This window comes from Sander lucioperca, chromosome 1 (genome assembly GCF_008315115.2).
Source record: "Sander lucioperca isolate FBNREF2018 chromosome 1, SLUC_FBN_1.2, whole genome shotgun sequence".
Classification (NCBI taxonomy): Eukaryota; Metazoa; Chordata; class Actinopteri; order Perciformes; family Percidae; genus Sander; species Sander lucioperca.
Window position 1 is genome coordinate 9046528 of NC_050173.1, and position 19423 is coordinate 9065950.

General features: G+C 39.4%; 3 protein-coding genes across 5 annotated transcripts in view; 1 reads left to right on the plus strand and 2 right to left on the minus strand.

Moving 5' to 3' along the window:
* opn4xa (opsin 4xa) overlaps nt 1-7411 on the minus strand; it is a 49567-nt gene extending 42156 nt beyond the window's left edge. Inside the window, exons 1-2 of the mRNA XM_036006941.1 lie at nt 7259-7411; nt 2717-2796 (exon numbers count right to left, since the gene is read on the minus strand). The gene's annotated coding sequence lies outside the window, so the exon portion shown is untranslated. The remainder of the gene's footprint in view (nt 1-2716; nt 2797-7258) is intronic.
* On the plus strand, nt 4221-12591 carry gdnfa (glial cell derived neurotrophic factor a). 2 transcript variants are annotated; one of them, XM_031277763.2, is made up of 3 exons: nt 4221-4969; nt 5875-6105; nt 9642-12591. In XM_031277763.2, exons 2-3 carry the CDS (start codon nt 5901-5903, stop codon nt 10187-10189), a joined length of 753 nt encoding a protein of 250 aa, XP_031133623.1. In that variant the 5' UTR covers nt 4221-4969; nt 5875-5900; the 3' UTR covers nt 10190-12591. The 2 variants fall into 2 exon arrangements, with proteins under 2 accessions (XP_031133623.1, XP_035863032.1); XM_036007139.1 differs by lacking the exon at nt 4221-4969 and having other exon boundaries at nt 5777-6105.
* A 2811-nt stretch (nt 12592-15402) lies between these two features.
* The window catches only part of LOC116034951 (WD repeat-containing protein 70), a 49259-nt gene continuing 45238 nt past the window's right edge, over nt 15403-19423 (minus strand). For both annotated transcript variants that reach the window (XM_031277760.2, XM_031277762.2), the window contains exons 16-18: nt 19096-19212; nt 17291-17453; nt 15403-16590 (exon numbers count right to left, since the gene is read on the minus strand). In XM_031277760.2, the coding sequence (XP_031133620.1) occupies nt 16503-16590; nt 17291-17453; nt 19096-19212 (368 nt within the window). In that variant the 3' untranslated portion in view covers nt 15403-16502. The remainder of the gene's footprint in view (nt 16591-17290; nt 17454-19095; nt 19213-19423) is intronic.

Below are 19423 nucleotides of genomic sequence, written 5' to 3' on the forward strand. Positions count from 1 at the left end.
CTCTGTCTCTCCCTCTCTGTGCCAACAGTGATCCGGGGCTCTGTGCCCACTGACAGCTGAGCTCACTCTGGCAGACAACCGGCACTCCTGCACACAACTACATGCAGAATACAGAATGAGAGGCCACTGTCATGATCGGCATTAAAGCCAAAAGCACTGCAATGTGGAGTTTGAGTTGCTGTGCATAGGGTGGACACAATGAAAAGGAAATCTATAATATAATGCAATCTGCGAGGCCTGAAACAAATTAAGACCATATTTCATGGTGATGTTGTGATGGATTTCAGTATTTTGTAAGATATTCAGTTTTCTTCACCCCTGAATAATGATCTATTATTTTATTTTAAATAGTATTTTAGTATTTTTTTCAAACAACACAAGCTTGACAGATCAACACAACCAATATAAAAACAACACTGCACATATTAACGACAAAATAAAGTTTAAAAAATATATATTATTATCATTATTCTTTTTCTTGTAAGACCTTTAGGAACAACACACAGAGTGAGGGAAAGATTGTTCACTGGGTGCCATTGACAGACTGGACTGAAGTGAGATTTTTAAGTATAACTGACAACCCAAATCCTGATTAGGTGGTACCCTGAGGATCTCTTGAGATCTCATAGAAACTCAAATGTTAATCATCCAAACCACAATTATGCTTTAAATGAATTGTTTTTTTGTCTTCGGTTTAGTTATATTTATTGGATTTTCTTCCTGAGGGACTCGTCATAGTGTGTTGAAATATTTTTCTCATCAAAGAAGACGTTGCAAAGTTGGAATGAAACATGTCAAACAAACCTACAGATGTCCCACTTTTATTGCATATTACATGCAACAGTGACTAATAGAATCAAGAGGCAGAAAACAGATTAATATAATCATGAACAGGTTGCCAGTTGTTGATTTAAACAAAACAAGTCATTATTAAGGGATATACACACAAGAAGACAAGATACCCAAAGACAAAGAAAATGTATTAACTATTTGTTTCATATTAGATTTTTTAGTTTTAAAATTCTATTTGTATATTAAGCTGAAACAGCTGCAGCGATCTGGATTGTTTGTCTGAATATTGTTATATGTTCATATAAACTCTGTGGGGAGTGATTGTTATTTCCATCTGAGGGCCTGCCATTGCTCTGTGAGGGCTTGACGTCTTGACATCAAACATTGAGATGCTTGTCCCATCAGTGGCACAAATAATGAAAGAGGGCTCTTCTGTGTAAGTGACGCGTCTCTTCCTCACACCCCATGTGGTGGTGATTCGTTCAGCTTACTCATGTTTCTCCTCCCAACAAATTAATATTTATTATAGTCACTCAAGTATTCAGCTCAGGGGACTTATGACACCATCCGGACTGTGCAGCGCTCTCACATAAAGGAACTCTGTGAGATGGTTCTATTTTCAGTGACCATTATCGTCTCAACTCTGCCTGTATGAGACAGAGGAGGGTCACAGAGGAATCCTTTGGTGACACTGCTGCATGATATCAATAAACAATTCGGCCTCTGTGTGCCGCATCTCTGAACAGGCTGTGTCCTAGCCTGAGATGTCATATGCAGTGTAATAATATATGTTATGTGAAATCTGTTCCAGACATTAATCAAATGTATTATAGCTAACCAACCAAAGTCATAACAATAACCAAGGCCACAGGATTGATGGATCAATTCAGCTGATCCATCACTGACTGTTGGGAACTGTTTCCAATGCTATTATTTTGCTTCTTACCATATTTTAAATTGTAATTTGCATTATGATTACGGCTGAGACTAAAAATAATTTCCATTATGGATCATTCTGCTGATTAATTTTTCCAATTAATCGTTTGGTCTGTAAATGTCCACCATGGTTTCCTAAAGCCCAAGGTGATGTCTTCACATTGTTTGTTATTATCTTTATATATATATATATATCAAAGTATTAAAACGGTTGCTGATCAGTCATTTCTGTTAAATAATTGACTAATTTTAGTTAATTAGTTTCAGCTCTAATATTATGAACTGTGTGATATTCCTCTACAAATGCAATTAAAGTGATTTTCCATCCATGGATATTAATACAAAACTATTAACATAGAATGAATAACAAATATATCACCATTTATTGCAGTTTTTATATATTTATGTAAACATAGATGTTGTATTATCATTATTATCTGTTTATGTAGCACATATTTCCATATTCAGATATATTTGATATGTATAGTAGCATTTGAGGAACAAAGCATTTAATACACTTAATAATAAATGAATATAATTCTGTTATTAGAAAATCAGTGTTCTAACTAGATATGTAATGGTAAATCTAAGTAGCAGCAGATTTAGATTTCTCAGCTCCTACTTCACAAAATGCATCCTGATGCACTTTAAGTAACCTTGAAGAACCACACAGACTCTTGACAACATTCTGCTCTGCTTTCAAATGACTCACTGTTTTATTATGTACTGTATGCCAGTTCATATTACATTCATGCTTTTAAACTTGTTTATATAAGTATGATTTCCTTTCATTCATTCTTTTTTCCTGCTTATTCCTGTTCAGGGTAAATGGGAGCCTGGAGGCTATTCCAACATGCACTGGCACGGAAACATTGCAGAGAGCTGTTTTCAGAACAATTTAATATTCCTGTTGAACCAACAAATAGTTTTTTCGTTGGTTTGTAGAAATATGTTGAGTGGTTATAGTGTAGCTGAGTTGTTCACTTACCCTGAACTCGTGTGATGCTTCAGTGAGGGCACGAGGGCAGAGAGAATTATGACTGCTGATGTGATGGACCGCTGCAACACCTAAATCACAGAAACTGGGCTCAATTTCAGTTATGACAGAACAGCTCGTATACAGAACATCCAGGTCATTCAATTTAAAGTTATGTCTGGAACTTGTTTTGAATGAAGAAGGCAATGATATTAAATACCCTTTCCTTAAGATATTAGTTAAATAATCCAATTAATAGTTTGAAAGTTTAAAAAGTTGAAGTGGATCTGGTCCAGTAACAGCAGGGCAGAAATAACAGGAGAAATTCACCAGTGAATCCATACTCTGAAGATTAACTTATTCTAAACACCAAAGATACGTTTTGCCATTGTATAAAAAACAATTACCCTCTGTGAAATGAGGTAAAAGTCAAGGCCAAGTGACCATAAATTTACAAAAAACAATTACCTGAATTCAGAGGATTCTATTACAACAAACAAAGCATTAGTAGCTGTCAGTTAATACAATAAAACCATGTTAGAACATTGCGGAAAGGAATCCATACAATGAGGACTTGGCTCAGTAACATGCAGATACTTTAAGAATGGGTAGGGCACACATAAATCGCTTGAAAGAAAACATGTATTGACAAGAAGCTTCAGTCAATGAGCAAACAAATACGAGCCTTAATACCACTGAATAACAGATAAGTCAGCGTCAGTGTCAGTGCTGCATGGGATTTCTCTCCTTTTATTGAACAGCCATCTTTAGCGGCATTTCACATGTTAAATTAAAACCAGAAAGCTTCTTGGAAAAGCAAGTGTCTAGTTGTTGGAAAGAGCCGGTCTCTTTTGGCACATGAACACAAAATGAATTTAATTCTTAAAGGACTGTGGAATTTAGTTCTGCAGAAGATGAAAGGTGGGTGTGAAACTTGTAAATCATGAAGGGTGATGGAAAGGCTTTCTCAGGTGCCACATCTTATGGCTGGTTCAGTCCTTCTTTTGTGGTTGCCCCAGGCTCACCTAGACAAGAAACCGCTTATTGAATGACCATGCTCCAAGGTGTGTATATGAGTATGTAACAAATCTGGAATGGAATAAATGGCCTGCATTATAGGCTAACATAACCTATCAAAGTGTCCACTGTGCCCTAAATGCTCCTCTCACGTATTTACAAATAGGTTCTAGTAAATAGCAAGTGAAGTGGGACTCTTAAATTTGAGATGCGTGTAGCCATCAGACGGAACTTGACACCGGTGCGCAAAGAGAGCGCGGAGATCAGGTTAGAAACATGCATCGCAACAGAACATCTCCAAATCGCATTCCGCATACTGAAATCTAATCCGAGGACATGAGGATGTGTGACATAATCCCCAAGACATCTGAAAACTGCGCTCCTCCAAACGGGGCTCCAGGGGTGGTTTGGAGAAGTATGTGGACCTCTGTTTGCTCTTGCGGGGATATATAAAAGAGGGGCGGACACCAACTGCCCCAAACGTCAGAGCGCACTTAACTATAAATCTCTCCAAACTGCCCTCTGCGCCTGGTGCGGTGTTATGCACAGACATCTGTCCAGCTTCGGTCCAGTATGAGGACAACGCGTGTGGAAACTCTTCGAGCTGCATAGACACTAGCTGAGCCGGAGAAAAATGGAGAATAAATACCCCCATCTGTGTCGTTTACCATGTCAAGATATTGTCAGATGTTGGCGATTATGAACATTTAACGCAGCTCTGGATATAACGGCGCTCTAACAGTTTTATCAAGAGGCAGACAAGAGCTCCTTGCGCTCTGGGAAACAGATAGTGTGCACCTTTTTGCGCCCCGCGTATGCGCTGGAGACGCTGATGTCTTCATTGGACTCCTTTCAGTCGGAGATGGTGGAACTCTCTCGGATTTCCAACGTGGAAACGTAGCATCCAATTAATCAGCGACTGCAACTGTACCCCGTAAGGCGCAGTGGCACTTGGTCTGCTCTCTTGAACACCTACCTTTGGACTCCAAAGTGTGGAAAGACGCGTGGTTTGGTTACTGCGCCGGATCGGAGTATGAAAAACACACCTGGTGCAGTTTTTTTTAGCTGTTATTTCTATCAGGACATGAACCGAATTTGAACTCGTTTTAAGGACATTTTTCGGATTGTGGCTGTTGAACGATTCATGCAGCTGATTCAGCTTGGGACACTAAATGAGTCGCGTTTTCTGTTTTGGATTTTAACAATAACAGCCAAGCGAGTTTCAGGTCTGCATGGGCCATATTTAAGGTAAGCAAAGCAACATAGGCCTATTCCTTGTATCATTTGAGAGTGTAAAATAAAATATTCTCATATCCTCAGATTATTTGTGCACAAAGAGCATACGAACCTCACTTGAGTAATTTTCGTTGAAATAGCAAATCAAAATGAAAAATGCAACTTGTGCATTTGTTAGGAATTTTGCATAGCACGTTTAAGCCCAGTATTTATCCATGCATAGCTGTTTAGGTTTACTGCAGACTCAACATGCCATTAGACAGAGTCACGTAAGCTTCAGGGATCGCCATCTGGCCAACTCACTATTATTTAGGCTATCGTTGCCAACACGCTTTGGTGCGTGCTTTAACCAACGCAGGTTTTGTGTGAGGCGCACCCTCCGTGCCTCATTACAACTAGCTCAATCCCAACAACATGAATATATCATCTTATATTATCTTTATTTCTGATAGGTCAGTAGAAAATAAATAGAAGGCTGTTGGTAATCACAAATGTTTGTAATTTTAAAACAACATACTTTTACGCACATTACGCATTATTCTTTTCTATATTTGTGTCAATGTATAACTGGACATTATGTGCATAAGACTAATTTTCACTGTGATTAATTTATTTAGAATTTTATGGTATGTTTACTCTAATATTCATATTTACAACTAACCCCATTATGAGACAGAGACAAAATGAAGATCAAAGCCTCTTGATGTGATGATGACACACAGTTATTAATACAGAATGAGTCAGGGTAAGTCTGGCCACACCGTTTCAAACTCTTTGATGACTTCATTATAAACAAGAGTTGGCCTACATTCTGATTGGACTGTGGTTGTATTTAGATTATATTTATTTAGTTTATTTCGAATCAGTTTTGTTGTTTCTAACTATTTCAAATAAAATAGCCTCTCTTATTATTGCAGCTTTCTTCATAGGAACTGAGTCTAAGATGAAGTTATGGGATGTTTTGGCCACGTGTTTGTTGCTCCTGAGCTCTGTTGCTACACGGCCTCTCTACCAAAACACTCAGCCAGCCAAGAGGAGTTATTTCCCCAGCAGCTACAGTGATTCTGCGTCCCTGTCTGTGGAGGACGAAGAGCCAGCGTTCCAGCGTGAAGACCACAACCTGCAGGAGATCTCCATGGAGGATCAATGTAAGGCACATGGCATGTTTTGAACAAAATATTTTGTGATGTGCAGTCACTGTGATATTCTTAAATGACGGCTGATTGGCCCACATTTGGCCCAATTGGGGGCTATGTGTTGACTGTTGAGAGGAATAGTAGAACATATAGGTCATACTGTAGGTGGCATTTTGTATAAAGGCAATTCAGACATGAATTGCCTTTATTTGGTTTGCTGGCCAAGTAATTACCACTAATTACACTTGAGAAACAGCAGTCAAAGTGATAGCCAGGGCTGAGCCAACAGTGGAGAGTCCTACATTGATAAGGCTCTCAGACAGGCAGGTTATCAGACGGAAGATCTTAATTTGTGTTTTATTGCTGCTGTGGGTTACATCACACTGATGTCAAAACAAGGCAGCAGCATGAATAAGAGTATGAGCAGCGCCGATCCCAGATGTCCCTCTCCACATTTCCCCTTCTTCCTTTGTTTATGTTCACCTCTGCCTCTAGAGACCCGTGACCTTTACTCATCTGCCAAAAGTCAGAAATCTGAAAAATGGTTTTTAGAGAAGGCAGTGTGAACCAGGTCGCAAGAATTTCCAGGGAAGAGGCTGGACAACACCAGGACGTTTGAAGCATCAAGTGAGAGTTCTGTGTTTATGTTCATTTTAACAGCGACAGTGGGCAGGAATTTATTTTGTTTGGATCAATGTGACACTGTATTATCTTCACACAGATGTAGACGCAGCCAAGAACTAGATAAGGAATGGAACATTTGGACAAATGTTTGTCCTGCCACCTCATATTCTTGTTTGGACCGTGGTGACATCACTGATGTGCTTTGTAACCCAAGACCATTAACTTTGCACTAATACTGTAAACAACACTGTAGCTCCAAGATAGGATGGGTCTTTTGGTTTGCGGGTGTCAAAGAAAAAGATTTTCTCGTACGTTTAAAGGCTAAAATCTGCAGGCAGCAGCTGCACGAGGAGACTGGTATTGTAGTAGTTAGCCAATAAAAATTATGGCACAATTTGCAGCATGCTTCGCTCCGTTTGCTTCCACCGGCACAGTCTGTCAGCAGGTGTACACTGTAGCCACCCTGCCTGTCAGCTGACATACAATAAGAGGTGTCTAAATCAAAGGGCAGGTGTGTCTAAACAGATTGTCCCAGGCTCACCTGATATGCAAACAGCGGTCCAATCAGCTGTGGCGCACAGGCGGATCGGATGGCCTTTGCGCTGCCAGAGGAGAAGGTAAGACAAGAGAGATAGATGACACTGCAATAGAGAGGCTGTGTTAACCACAACACCACCTGCCAGACATCGCACACCGCCACCGTGACTTCTTGACACACACGCATACACTCAGACACATGCAGTTAATGTAATTAGAGTTGGACCAATTGTTTCATTTCAGAACAATATGTCATTATGATTCTCATACGTAGGTTATTGTTGCCAGACCGGCAGCCGTTGGAATAGGAGAGACTTTACTCTATAATAGAATCAACATGTAACACAGGAGGGTCAAAGACTTTCAGTCAGTCCTCATTTCTCCACGCAGCAGACGGTGGAGCTGTCCTGGTGCACGTTTTGAGTTTCGGGCAGACTACAATCTGCTTCATCTAACTGACTCAAAGCATATGATTTCCTTTTATTTGGCCTTTGAAGTCTTGGCATTCTAAAATGACATCCATGAAACATTTAAATGACTGAAAAGCAATATCTTACTGTGTCTCTTGGTGGTGTAATTGGTCTGTTCCACTGTATCAATACATGCAATTGGTGTGTAAAGGCAAGCGGGGTTAACTGCAGCGGTATAGCTGAACAACCTTTAATGGCTCAGGTTCTGTGAGTTTCTAACCTAATGTAGGCAGCGTGCCAGCCCATGTTATGAATGAGAAATAGTCTATACATTTTCTTCTTCAGACTACAACAATTCTCAAAATGAAATTGACAACACTTTCTTACCTTGAGCCTCCAACTCATCCCCATGAAGAGAGTTAAAGCAGGGCACCTGCACATCGATATGAACAACTCTGGACTGCTTTCTGCATTCCTCTGCCTGAGACTAATCCATAAATCAGCATGCACTGTTTCTGAGCTGCACATTTCCCAGTATTTATGGACATTGTCTGCATTTATGTCAGCATGTATTTTGAATTGATTTAATACAAGTGCATTTATTCAATTCTGCATGTTATGTAAGTATCTTTGTTCGTGCATTTAAAGAAGTATTTTAACATTTTGTGAAATACACTATTGTATTATGTTAGGGTTAAGATTAGATAAACAAGATATAACACGTTAATTATCTTTAGAGGTAGGTGGGTTGTGTTACTGTTGGACAAAGCCAACTGTCTCCCTGTTTCTCTTCCTTTAAGTTATTCCTTATTCCCTATGTCATGTTTTTGTATATAAACATTTATCATTCATTTATTGTTTGTCTCATCTAGGGTTGCAAAATTCCGGGAAGATTCAAGGTGGAAACCTTCCATGGGAAAAAACAGGAATTTATGGAAATATAGGGGTTATCTGCCCAGGCTTATTTACAATATTGTATGCAGATAAGAACTAATCTTTTATCATGACCAAACATAATCCATTAATTTGCCAAATACATAAAGTGTGATATTTCCATGTGGGGAGTTAGTTGCTAGGCAGCAAGTTAACTAATAGGGGAAGGTACTTTGAGCCGGCAATGTGGGCTGTGTGCAAACTTAGGGTTTAAAGTTAAACAACTAATTTACAGACATGTTAATGAAGAATGAATGGAAATAAATTAATTAAAACTCCTCAATTAGCTCAATCGAGCTACATCCCACATGGTTAACAGCTAGCTAGCAAAAAGGTGTTAACAAGTTTTAAACGGTGTACTTTGCTCTACTATCTGCTGGTTGACTTACACAATATATTCACTCCAGTAATATAATCAAAACTTACATAAAAGCATGTCATCCTTTGGCTCAGACAGTATAGTGTTGGCTGTGCATGTGATGGGAGAATGCACTGTGCATGCAGAGGGTTGTAACTTTGCTGAGTTCCTATTTAAAGGGATACTGGCCAATTATCTGTACATGTGATGAAAGAGTGTGCTGCTAAATGCAGTGCATGGTTACAATTCAATTAAACTGGCATACCTTTGACCAAAACTTGCCATAAGACCTTGTTTTCCTTTTGTATGTGTATTTTCCTCCAAATAAGTTCATAAGTTCTTTTTTGAATTTGTGATTGTGCAAATATTCCCCAAATTCCCAAGCTTAACTTCCCTTGGAAATGTTCTGACCCTTTGCAACCCTAGTCTCATCTAACATGATGTGATTTATTTCTTACTTCGATCCCCTCATATGTTCTTTTGCGTCAACACTCATGTTTTTAATATGTTTGTTTTGTTTTTGTTTTTTTCCACAGGTATATTTAAAGTTGAATCTGTGTATACAGTCTTTGAAAGCACCAGATCATTGATAACCATGTTGGTGACATTTCAGAATGTCCATGCCAGTGATGAAATTATTTTAATACCAGTTTTATAAGTGAATCTGTTCCTTCTGTATCTTTCAGATGACATCGCAGGTCCCTATCCAGAGCAGTTTGATGATGTTATGGATTTTATTGAGGCTACCATTGGCAGACTCCGGAGATCGTCAGAGCCCAGCGGGGGATCCAAGGGACGGAGGGAGCAGAGGCAGAGAGGAGCAGCAAACACAGGAGGCACGAGAGGCGAGAGGAGAGGACATGGCGACAGGAGGCGTGGTCGTAGTCGAGGTGGTAAAGGAGGGCGAGGCGAGAAAGGGAAGGAGAGGATATCGGTGCAGACCCGAGGCTGCTTGCTAAAGGAGGTCCACCTCAATGTGACGGACTTGGGGTTGGGCTACCAGACTAAAGAGGAGCTGATCTTCCGGTACTGCAGCGGCCCCTGCATGGAGGCGGAGACCAACTATGACAAGATCCTCAACAACCTCACACACAACAAGAAGTTGGAGAAGGACACGCCCTCTCGTACCTGCTGTCGACCAATTGCTTTCGATGATGACTTATCTTTCTTGGACGACAATGTAGTGTATCACACGCTGAAGAAGCATTCTGCCAGGAAGTGTGGCTGTGTCTGAGGAAGTGACAGACAAGACCATCATCAGTAAACTAAGGATCACCTTTACAAGCTGGTGGGATCTTTGTTGGAAATGGACATAGGAGATCGGAGCGGGAGTGTATTGTCTCTCATTTTTGTCAGTAGTGGTCAAAGACGATGGAATAGCCGTTAAAGAAGCAAACTGTACATTCAACTTTTACAGTCCATGCGCAGTCCTTTAGAACCCCTGACCAGCATTTCACAGTTCCATCAAACACATGCAGAAATGTATGAGGCCTGTACCAATTCACAGGAGAAAAGACACTGTTACACTTCCATATTTGCTAACTGTGCGGTCTGTAAGGTGACAGCGAAAAAAAAACTGCTGACTAAGTTGGCTTGTTTTTTCATGGAGGAATTCATTTTCCCAGGATCATCAGTTTTTCCATAGCTGACTCCATAGAGCGTGAATGAATGATGAACACGAAGATTTGAGGAGTATATTCAGCTGCAGTCTAAATCACTTCCACTGCATAGTCTGGATGTTGACATTTACATTCAGAGCCAATGGATGACAAATCTCACACCACAGTTCAGCAAAGACTTTTGGTGCAACGCATCTACATAAAATCCAATCATATATATATATATATATATATACGTGTGTGTAAGAGGTATATTTATTAAGATGCAAATTAACTTATTGTTATTTATTTCAATCCATTTTATGAAAGAAATTGTCGTTTTTCCTATTTATTTAAAAGCTTTGTTTGTGCTGGATGATGCCAATGTGGAGCATTTTCTCAAGCTAAATCTAAAAAAGGTGATCCAGAACTGCTAAACACTCTCCCACACAGCCTAATGATGCTTATTCGCTTCACTTACTGTAGATTCCAGAGTTTCTCAATTCATGACTCCAAAGGATCATCATTAGCTATCCAGTTAAGATAAGGGTAGAAAGAGACACAGAGAAGGGGACCAATAGAAGATTTTTTGATTGAATTGATCTGTTGTTTTGGAGAATTTTTAGAGACGACAGGGTATTATTTGGGGGACATTTCACCTCATTTTTCTCTGATGTGACCATACTAACACAGGGGGGACTTCAGATGCTGCTCACTCAGCAAATTACTTTGTTTGTTTATAAGACAATTGTCAGGTTAACAACCCAGGACAGATTTAATGTCACTCCAAACAGGAGCCATCACATCTTTTAATTGAAATCTAAAATCAACATGAGAGTAGTGGTCTCTCCGAGGATCTGCAGGTGCCTTTTAGGATCCACCTTTTGATGCCCAGAGTACAGAAGCTGCTAGAATGCCTGCCTATCAGCATACATTACCCAAAACCTCAGTCTGGCCTTGCACCAAGTCTGAGCAAAGGCTTTACAGCGGTTCCTGTCCCAATAGGCTTTAAAGTTCACAAGACTGCTTGTGTTTCTGTCTCGACTTTGACAGACAGGTTTTACTCCCTGAAAGGGGATTTGAAAGTGATCCTCTAACATGAGTCTTAACCAAATATCCCTGTAGGCAAAAGCATGTTGGTGAAGGCAGTTTAAGGAAGATCTAGCAACTGTAGCGGCTGTCATCGCACAACTGATGTAAATATCTCAAGACTAGACGCTTGGACAAAAGAATATGTTTTGGAATTACAGACAGAAGACGAGGGGTAGCCTCAACATGCTTTCTACATGTAATAACTTGTTCAGTCAAGTTTATTCCCAAACTATACACACATATGAATCCAGGAAAACATGTTGCTTTGCCCATCAAGACCCTGCGAGGGGATCGTTTTAAGTGGAACAAAGAGAGCCCTCGGGTAGGTCTTGATGTTAGGATGGATTAGGGACCAAGGTATCTGTGCCCACCCAGCAGCAAGCGAGCCAGCTTTACTGTATAATCCCCCTGCACACAGAACAAATCCACTGCATCAAGCTGAATTTAGGCCAAACACTACACAGAGAGGGAAAAAAACTTGAGCTTTTATCACAGCATACCTCATCAATTGGATCATCTTCCCCTTTAACAACTGATTTGTCTATAAACCTTTCCAGATGAGAATGTGCAGTTAGGAGACTTCCCAGAAGCCTTAGAGTGCCTTGCTAATCTCCGATACCATACATTTAAGTGTGTAAACTGTGACCACTAGCCCTCTCATCTTCATGACTGTTTGCTCAACTGTTCCTTTGGCAATTTTAGTCCTCTGGTTTGGATTTAAAGGTAAATAAGCAAAAAGGTAACGATGCGAAGGAATCCTCAGTGTTAATAATAAAAGAAGGGATTGGATTTCTTTTTCACTCATTGTTTCAACACCTCTGTGAAGAACCTGTCATGCCGTCTCACTTGTTTTGTGTTACAGAACCAAAGCTCTCTGCAAACTTTATTTTTGTACAATATTCATTTTATAACTTTTTACAGAATTAAACTTGTTTCTATTAAATGAGCGTGTCTCCTGGTATTCTGCCATGTACAATTATGCGCCGGTGCCAGATGGTGATAATTTGCCTGTGATGTGTTTACGTAAGTATCATGTAAAATTGAGGATGAAAATTTGAGAGATGGCCTCAACTGTGTGGCGTGCATTCCTGAACATTAGCCCAGGGTCTTACAGTAAACAAAAGCTAGCCGTAAAGCGCCACTGAACAGTAAACCAAGGCGCTATGTTCCCACTGTGCAAAGATCTGTAAATGCTGACGAGAAGATGGCAGCAGTACAAACAGTAAGTCATTAAGGAGGGGCTCAAGGTGTGTATACAATGTATAGCTAAGGTACGACAAGCTGTTTTCAAGTCCAAGTCAAGATTCATATAATACAAGTCACAAGTTAAATTCCAAATGTTTCGGGCTTCTGAATACTGACCAGTTTTTTAATCAACGATGTTTAAATGCTTTTTGTTTTCAAAAATATGGCATGTCTCTTCAGTGCTTAGGATTAATAATTAAAGCAGCTCTTATCAGTAATTTTATATAAATAATGGATCAAATGACCATGTGTACGTAAAAGAGGTCGCTCAAAGTGACAAACGCAAAGAGAATTATCACCCAACTCTACGGAGCGCTTCGGCGGCTTTCAGCTCATTGTTTTGGTTTTATGGTCCACAACTTTAAAAGGAGAATTCCGGTCAATTTCAACACGTAGCTCTGTTTGGAAATTTGGAGTGCTGGCAGTAGCAAAAAAAACGAAAACAATCAGTGCTGCCTACACCATGTTATCCCCCTGCTAGCGTTAGCACCCAACAGGCTTAAACAGGGCAAGTTTTAAAACGTGTTTTAAGCCTCTAAACATGCTCGAAATGTCATTACAAGTGCCTACCCACGTGCAGTGATTCCTTCTGAGGGAACACAACGAATCTGACTGCAGTAAATGTGACAGAAAGGCATAAAAATTGTGTTAATCCAGTCAGTGCACATACCTCTGTTTATTTCCTGTTTTCCGGTCAAGTCCACACTAGTCGATTGTTGAACTCATACAATCCAATATTCCAGTCAAATTTGCTGTGTTCCCTCGGAAGGAATCACTGCACATGGGAAGGCACTTGTAATGACATTTCGAGCATGTTCAGAGGCTAAAAATATGTTTAAAACTTTCCCTGTTTAAGCCTGTTGGGTGCTAACGCTAGCAGGGGGATAACATGGTGTAGGCAGCACCGATTGTTTTCGTTTTTCTTGCTACTGACCGCACCCCAAATTTATAAACAACAGAGCTACGTGTTGAAATCGACCGGAATTCTCCTTTAATGCTCTTTCCATTTCACCGTTTTCACATGCAGGCAGCTGTTAAAACTCTTACTCACTTAGTAGCTAAAGAAGCACACATTTCCCTCAGGAGTTGGTAGGGGCCAAAAACAGAGATAAAAGACCAGGTGTCCTGAAGCATGGCTCTAATGAATGATAATGTCACTCACAAATGATTGCAACTTTTTTTTTTTTTCTGCATGTCTTCAGTAGTAACCAATGGGCTTGTGACTGAGTGCCACAGACAGGGACAGTATTAAAAGAAAAAATAACATGTTGGTTTTGTTGCCAATTATGAAAATATAGAATATTGTCAGCCTCATCATTTAGTCCACAAATCTGGGTCCTACTTGTTAATTCACGTCAAGTTCAATGTGATTTGATCCTACAGAATATCTAGAGCTGACAGACACTGACAGTAATTAGTGGTTGCTGGTGACTATTTCTTGGGTAGAAAGAGGTTCCGATGAAAACTAGTCATATAGAGGTCTGTGGACTATTCTGAATAACTAAGACACGGTATCTGGGGTTGAGTTTTTCAAACTTTTTAATGCTTTGAGCAGCACAAAAACTAGTTTTCACCTCATCTGTATTGGGAGCATAAATAGATACCCCTGCAGGTACTGTGGGAAGATGTTTCATTGTAATTTTGATGAACTGACCCTTTGACAGGTCTGCATAAAAGTCTGCTTAAAATGTCTGCACCTGGAGGCTATGGCTTTAGCTCCACACAAGTTTCTCTTTTCCACATGCCAACTGGTTCATCACATGCTGGTGGAGTGAATCAGACAGCAGTCACTTCTCACTTGCTGGCTGAGAACTCTTTCTCAAGAAGAGTGTGACGTCAGCCTTTCCCCCATGAAGCTTATCTCCTGTCAACTCTCCACTTTAGTTGCTCTTAAAAACATCACTCATTGTTTTAGTCGTTCCATATTTCTTGTCCTGGTATTTCTCTGTCTCATATTCATTTTATGGCCACAGGAAGTCTCCCAGGACACTGAGACATTCAATTGTCGGCTTGTAACTTTGGTTGGCTAGAAATTAAAAACTGCTCTACCGTTTCGCCCATTGTAAGTGACAGAGTAGAAACACCAGCTAAATGACGGGTATGGAGTGTAAAGAATTTCTGTGTCTCAAATCATCAAATATCAGTTACTGAGTAATTGGGTGGGAAAAACAGAAAATGTGTTGTCAAAACATTCTCATCATCTTGCCGGTAAAATTCAAATTTCTTTGTTACAAACTACTTTTAGTTGAAAAACACTCACATTTAGTTTGTTGTTGTAGGCAGAGGTTGCATTCCAAAGAGATGCACTGTATAAAGAACACAAACATGGGTTCCATTAGATCTGTATATTGTGGTTTTCTCTGTCAGTTAAAATATGTTTAGACACTGTACAGGTCATTCAAAGAGAAAACGGAGAAATGGCTCCACTCCGTCGTTTTGTGCTATACGGTACAGTTATTTCCAGATTATTTGCTTTGCAAAAGACAATGCAACAAAAAAAAAACATACTGTATGTTTGTGTCACAACTAAGTTTTATCTTAAAAATTGAGGCATGAAAGCAATTTGAGCACCTAGAAATACAACGCAATTTGGTACTTGGGCTTGAAAGTTCATGTTTAAGTCAGGGTTGCATATCATAGTCTTCATTAACTTCAATTTGCTGACAAAGATTGAGGGATGACATTAAAAACTACAGAGACAGCTAGGAAGTGAACCTTAACATTAAGATTTTAAATATAAATAATTTCTTATTTATTCATCAATATTAGAAATTGCAGCACTTGCAGTAAAGTTTACCAATTTAATAACTGAAAAAAGTAGTCTGTCAAACCTTTATTAAAAGCAGTGAGTCAAAACGCCGGCTTGGCCAGAAGTGGGTGTATTGCATATCTGCAGGTTAAAGCCAGTGCCTCATAAAAACATATTTGCCAGAATAATTCCTTTGAACAGCTGGTAAAAGCAGATCTATAACTTCACTTTGGGTTAAATAAATCACTATTTGACAAGAGGTCTTGAGGTGAAATACAGCATGTCGGAAAAAATCTAAATTAGCAGATGTCTGATTGAAGTTTTGCATTTAACATCCAACAAAACTGCACAGCTTTAAAAAGCGTAAACCCTTAAAAAAGAATAGAATTGGCTGCAAGTCTGTGTACGTCTTTGCAATTTACTTTTTACAAAAAAAACTGCTCTTCATAGTTAATGAACACAACCAGACCACACAATCTGGAGACAATTTATGAGGCATTAGCAAACTCTGGAGATGTGGGAGGAGAGGACAATGCAAATGATGAAAATAAAATCCATATAACCAAAACAGACGTAAAAAGCCAATTTCTTCCAGGGGTTGATGAATTGTAATGAGAGGAACAGTTTTATGTATAAAACTATATTATGCTTGCAAAGTAAAAATGCATGCACATTTATGTGCTACCCCTTAACACAGAAGCATGCACATAAATACATATATGCAAACATTACGAGAGGGAGGACAGGACTATCCACTTTAGTAACTTAATTGATGCTCCTATGCACATTTTCTGATAATAACTCAGTGTTTTGGGATTGATCCTGAGAACTATATATACAGGATGAGCTGCAGTTGAGGCACCTCAGATCTTGCGTTTCTTCCACTCCGGTTCCTTGTCAGCTTCCTCATCCTCCTCTGATTCCTCTGCAAACACAGGCTCTGGCTGGGTCCTAAAGGGAAACAAAAAGGGGTTTTGATTTAACATTTCTTTTCGGACAACTGCAGATTAAACAAGACGCAAGTTTAATATTATAAATGTGGACAAATGATTTCTTCTACACAAGCCAACTGAAGCTTAGATAGTTCAGGCTGCAGATGTGATAGTAAAATGGTGCAGAAGACTTAGACTCCTGACTCCAGACCAAATTTAGACCTGCCTTTACAGGGCTGATCCTTCAAGCCAAGCAAAGAGCTGTGGTAATGACGATTAGCCTACTGCTTGAGAGAGCTCTGCAACAAGGCAAAAGTAGTGTACTTTATCAGACTGATCTACTATAATGTATATCACTAATATAATATGTTTCCTTGCAGTATGTGAAACAGTCTGTTTCATTTGGCTTACAACTTTGCTCCACGTTTACATAGCTGCCTGAGTCCGATAGCGATCTAAAGTCGTCCATTACTCTCCTTTCTGCAGTGTGAAGAGTGTACCTGTAAAACTGTACAACTCTTTAAACATTTATGTGTCACACCGGTAGGAAGAAACCCAAGTACCATCACAATAGCATTAGCAGCACTCCCGATACTCTTACTAATGAGAGAAACCCAGAAATAAGAGAAGATGAGTAAGGAAAAGACAGTAAGGTGGACAGGGAGTGTGTAAATCATTTATTTATATTTTTTACAACTGAAGATATGAGGGTTTCTTACTGTGTGTATGCCGGAGCAACCCAGTAAGGGTTTTCTGAAGCTTCCTTGGCGTGACGGAGGATGGCTTGCCGTGGGTTACTGTCATCGGTTTTATCTAAAGCAATATTCTTCACAATGAATGAAGACAGAGTGCCACCATGAGCTGCTACTCTTCCTCCACGACCTGTCAGGACACACGCTTACTGGATTAGATACAGTTTAGACCTAGTACATAAAAAAACACCTCTTTTTAATGTTGCATGACAGAATTTCTCTAATGTAAAAAATGTGAAAACACTGCATGACACACTATTTTACCAACTCACACAAACGCACACAATTTATTAATATAAATTGGCATACTAATATATTATGCCAATTTATTATTGACATACTATCACATTATGAGTTTTTTATGACTTTAGGAAGAATTCTGTTTTGTACATGTATTGTGTTCTTGCTCCAGAAAGTAGTATGTAAAAGCTACACTGATCTTTGCGGTAGTTACAGTACTTCTGTGCCGTGCGGCTGTATTTGACTGCACTTAAGGGAACTTGCTGCTTTCCAGGGAGGACATTGTTACAGTCGTCACACACACACACACACACACACAGATTTCCTGCTGGAGTTGGACAGTGAAGTTGTTTGGGGGATTGAGAGGCACCTCTTTCTTTTGCTTGTAAGCATCCAGCCAACCACCAAACATTATCTTCCACTTATGCAAAGTTCATAAGTGCGAGATAAACACACAGGATAAACAATATGAAGACAGCCTGTCGTCTAAAAACCACTGGCCTGCTAGCAAGTACTTAACCTTATTTTTATAAAACGGACCTACGTTTTAATTTTAAGACTATTCAATTTAAGTTTCTGTCTTTCTCTCAACCTGTAACTCTATATGTTTTCTTACGTATATACACAGGGATCCCTAATTCATTGTCATTTAGCTGAGCAGTGTTTTAATTGTCTAAATAGATTTTCACTACACAACTTTGACAGTAAGGTAAAACAAAGAAACAGTGAAATATTGAATATATCACATATATCAAAAACTTAATTTGAATGCAAAACTTTTTTTCATCACCCCTTTTTAAATTTTTTAACTTTTTGTTTGTTCCATGTCTTAAAAAAAAAAAAAATCAATCTAAGAAAAAAACATTTGCACTGTATTGCAGCGAGGAACCATTAGATTGCTGTAAGAACTTTCGTACTTAAGGAATTATTGAGTGAAACGAAAATAACAAGAAAACACAGGAAATGTTGTCTGGCACATTGGCTTATTGGAACTAAACTCAAACTGTATCCATGATTGTGCATAGGTGAGACATTTGTAAACGTGTGTATTACATTAACAATACAAACAGATTGACCATGGGTTCCAGAGTAAGTTCGCAATGCATTTTATGTCCCAGCAGTTAAGAAATATGAGACAACAGCAGGCTACAATGAATCTTTGAGAGGCCAAATGGGAGCAGTGCTGTTATAGCTCTTGACTTCAGCTGGATTGCATAATACTGAACACATCAACAACTGTGGATTTGTACATCTGCCTCAAACTGAATCATGTATTCATCCAGTTAAGAACATGTCTTATACTACACTTACAACAGTAGAACTGTTGCAGTACCTTGTTACTATAATGACATTGAAATGACAGTGTTTGTTGTGTGTTTTTGCTCATTAGTTGTTTTTTCTCCCAGGGACACTTATTGTACATGCTATTGCATGCCTTTCTTGTTACTCTTTTGTCTATTTTCTTACTTTTTGTTTATTCTGTGAAGTTAATGTTTTGCACTAGCAAAAGCAAAAATAAAAAAGCACTTCACCTGGTCCAGACACAGGTGGCTCGGGTTTGTGGGATTTCTTTGGGTCAAGTCGGTCCTTCTCCAGCTGTTTTCGTGTACTCCGCTGCCGGGCCTCTCTGAACATGGGTAAGGCATGAGCTGGAGACACAGGGTAAACAAGGATAATCAAGTTGCTTAGGTAACTGCAAGATCACATAACACAGCCGCACAAATAAGCAGGCAGGGCACCTGGCAATATGTTCAGAGTTCCGTAGCTCAAGTATACTGCTAGGTCGCTAAATGAAGACAATATGCAAAGCTGAGATTTGGCAGCGTATTCATACAGAAAGTGGAGAAACACAATCTCACC

Coding starts and splice junctions, on each gene's coding strand:
- gdnfa (XM_031277763.2), top strand. CDS start 5,901: ATGAAGTTATGGGATGTTTTGGCCACGTGTTTGTTGCTCCTGAGCTCT. Junction 6,106..9,641: donor GATCTCCATGGAGGATCAAT/GTAAGGCACATG, acceptor TGTATCTTTCAG/ATGACATCGCAGGTCCCTAT.